Source organism: Apium graveolens, unplaced genomic scaffold (genome assembly GCF_009905375.1).
Source record: "Apium graveolens cultivar Ventura unplaced genomic scaffold, ASM990537v1 ctg8050, whole genome shotgun sequence".
Lineage (NCBI taxonomy): Eukaryota > Viridiplantae > Streptophyta > Magnoliopsida > Apiales > Apiaceae > Apium > Apium graveolens.
In genome coordinates, this window is record NW_027420846.1 from 42193 (window position 1) to 44508 (window position 2316).

The 2316-nt window shown below is 36.7% G+C and overlaps 1 protein-coding gene across 1 annotated transcript; it reads left to right on the forward strand.

Annotated features, from left to right (window-relative positions):
• Window positions 1-883: 883 nt before the first annotated feature.
• Window positions 884-2095, forward strand: LOC141704610 (uncharacterized). Its single transcript, XM_074507823.1, has 2 exons — window positions 884-1390; window positions 1436-2095. Exons 1-2 carry the CDS (start codon window positions 884-886, stop codon window positions 2093-2095), a joined length of 1167 nt encoding a protein of 388 aa, XP_074363924.1.
• The last annotated feature ends 221 nt before the right edge of the window (window positions 2096-2316 follow it).

Genomic DNA, 2316 nt, shown 5'->3' on the forward strand with positions numbered 1-2316 from the left:
AGAGCATTTTGTGCAGTTGTGTAGTTCATTCAAAATCATTGGAGTGACTGCTGACCAAATTCGTCTTCACATGTTCCCTTATTCTATAAAGGGAAGAGCTTTGGAATGGTTTCAACAACTTCCAGATAATATAGTGGCTACTTGGGAAAGTCTCTCAACTGAGTTTTTGTCAAAATACTATCCTTCGGACAAGACTCAACAAATAAGGGAAATCATCATAAGTTTCAAGACGAAACTAGGTGAAGGCTTATATCAGGCATGGGAGAGATACAAGTCATTGTTAAGAAAATGTCTGCATCATGGATATTCAGAATGAATGCTTTTGAGTACTTTTTATGGGTCCTTGAATAAAGAAGTTCGTTTGAGTTTGGATGTGGCAGCTGGAGGAGATTTTAAGAAATTGCCAGTAACCAAGGCAAAAGTACTTCTCGAGCAACTGGCCGCAAATAACTATGAATGGGCACCTAATGGTGCGAACTCAGTGAAATCAGCACAAGATACTGAGATGATGAATTTACTCACTCTTAAATTGGATGCTCTGACTCAAGAGGTACGTGGACAAACGGCCAATGTTAATGCTATCTCTGCTCCAATGAGAGAATATAATGATTATGGTGTTGATCAATATTCATATGCTCCTAAATTTCCTGAGGAAGCATCTTTTATTCAAGGAAGACAATCTTGGCTTGTGCAGAATAATTCTTACTACAATCCAAATCAAAGGCCGAACAACAATCTCTCTTATAGCAACAACCATGCTCAAAATCTGACATATGTAGTTCCACGACATAATTCATCTCCCGGTTTTTAGCAGCAACAACAATATCAACTACCACTTACAGAAAAGAAGGAATCTACTGATTGGGAAGTCGCACTCAAAAAAATGATACAAGAAACTACTGGGGCCTTCGCAAATATAGAGATTAAATTTGAAAAAGTTGAGTCAAGGCTTGATCATATGGCGTCATCTCAAAAGATGTTGGAATCACAAATTGGCCAAATTGCAAATAAGGTTGGTATTTGTGAACAAGGAGCACTTCCTAGTCAACCCGATGTGAATGTCAAAGAGCAGTGTAAGGCTATCACTTTGAGGAGTGGAAGAGAATTACCGGAAATTGCGACTTCAACACTTAAAGATGAGATTCTTCCTCCTAAGAAGAGAAAAAAACATCAAGCTAATACGGAGATTTCTGAAAGTGTTGACAACGAACCAAAAAAGGAGAAGGCCACACATAAAGCTACGATAAAATCATACATACCTCCAATTCCTTTTCCACAAAGGTTGAAAAATTGCAAGTTAGAGAATCAGTATGAGAAGTTTTTGAAGATGTTTCGTGAGATTCATATTAGCATTCCGTTCGCTGATGCATTGGCTCAAATGCCCCTTTATGCAAAATTTATGAAGGATGTATTGTCCAATACGAAGAAGTTTGAGGAGGTAAAAACAATCACTCTTAGTGAAGAATGTAGTTCTATCATTCAATGCACAATTCCTCCTAAACTAAAGGATCCTGGGAGTTTTTCTTTGCTATGCACCAGTGGTGAAATCGAAATTAAAAAAACCTTGTGTGATCTTGGAGCTAGTGTAAGTTTAATGCCACTTTCTATTTATAAAAGACTTGGCTTGGGAGAATTAAAGAAGACAAGAATTTCACTGCAGCTTGCAGATAGATCAATAAAATATCCACTAGGTATACTTGAAGATGTTTTAGTAAAGGTGGATAGATTTGTTATTCCGTGTGATTTTGTTGTGTTGGAGATGAATGAGGATGTTGATATTCTAATTATTTTGGGAAGACCATTCTTGGCAACCGCGGGACCTAATATTGATGTGAAAGCTGGTAAGCTCACATTGAACGCGGGAGAAGAAAAAGTTGACTTTGATCTTAATCAAGCGGTGAAAGGGTTATCAGTAAAAACTGGGTGTTATCTAGTGGATGTTAGGGAAGAACTTGTAAACAAAGTCAATGATCATACTCATGGAGTGGAAGCTGAAATTGATGCACATTATTCTCCGTCATATGAATTTCAAGGAGTTAATAAAGTGGATATTACAGTTGGACCATTAGAGATGGTTTCGAGATATCCACCATGAAATTAAAAGAATCACAGGTGTCGAGCTAATGACATTAAACAAGCGCTTTTTGGGAGGCAACCCATGAATGTTGTATATATAAATAACTAAATATATATTATTAGTACGTGTTTGATATTGAATGTAGCATGACTTATGTGCTTTATTGTTCTTACAGGAGTTGAGGATGAAATTTTTGCAACTTTTGACATGTTTTTAAAGAGTGAAGAGTTTAGAATTAT

What these genes read in the sequence shown, in the direction of transcription:
- LOC141704610 (XM_074507823.1), top strand. Translation starts at nt 884, where the DNA reads ATGATACAAGAAACTACTGGGGCCTTCGCAAATATAGAGATTAAATTT. An exon ending in TGGCTCAAATGCCCCTTTAT is followed by an intron (nt 1,391 to 1,435) that starts GCAAAATTTATG and finishes AAGAAGTTTGAG; the next exon opens with GAGGTAAAAACAATCACTCT.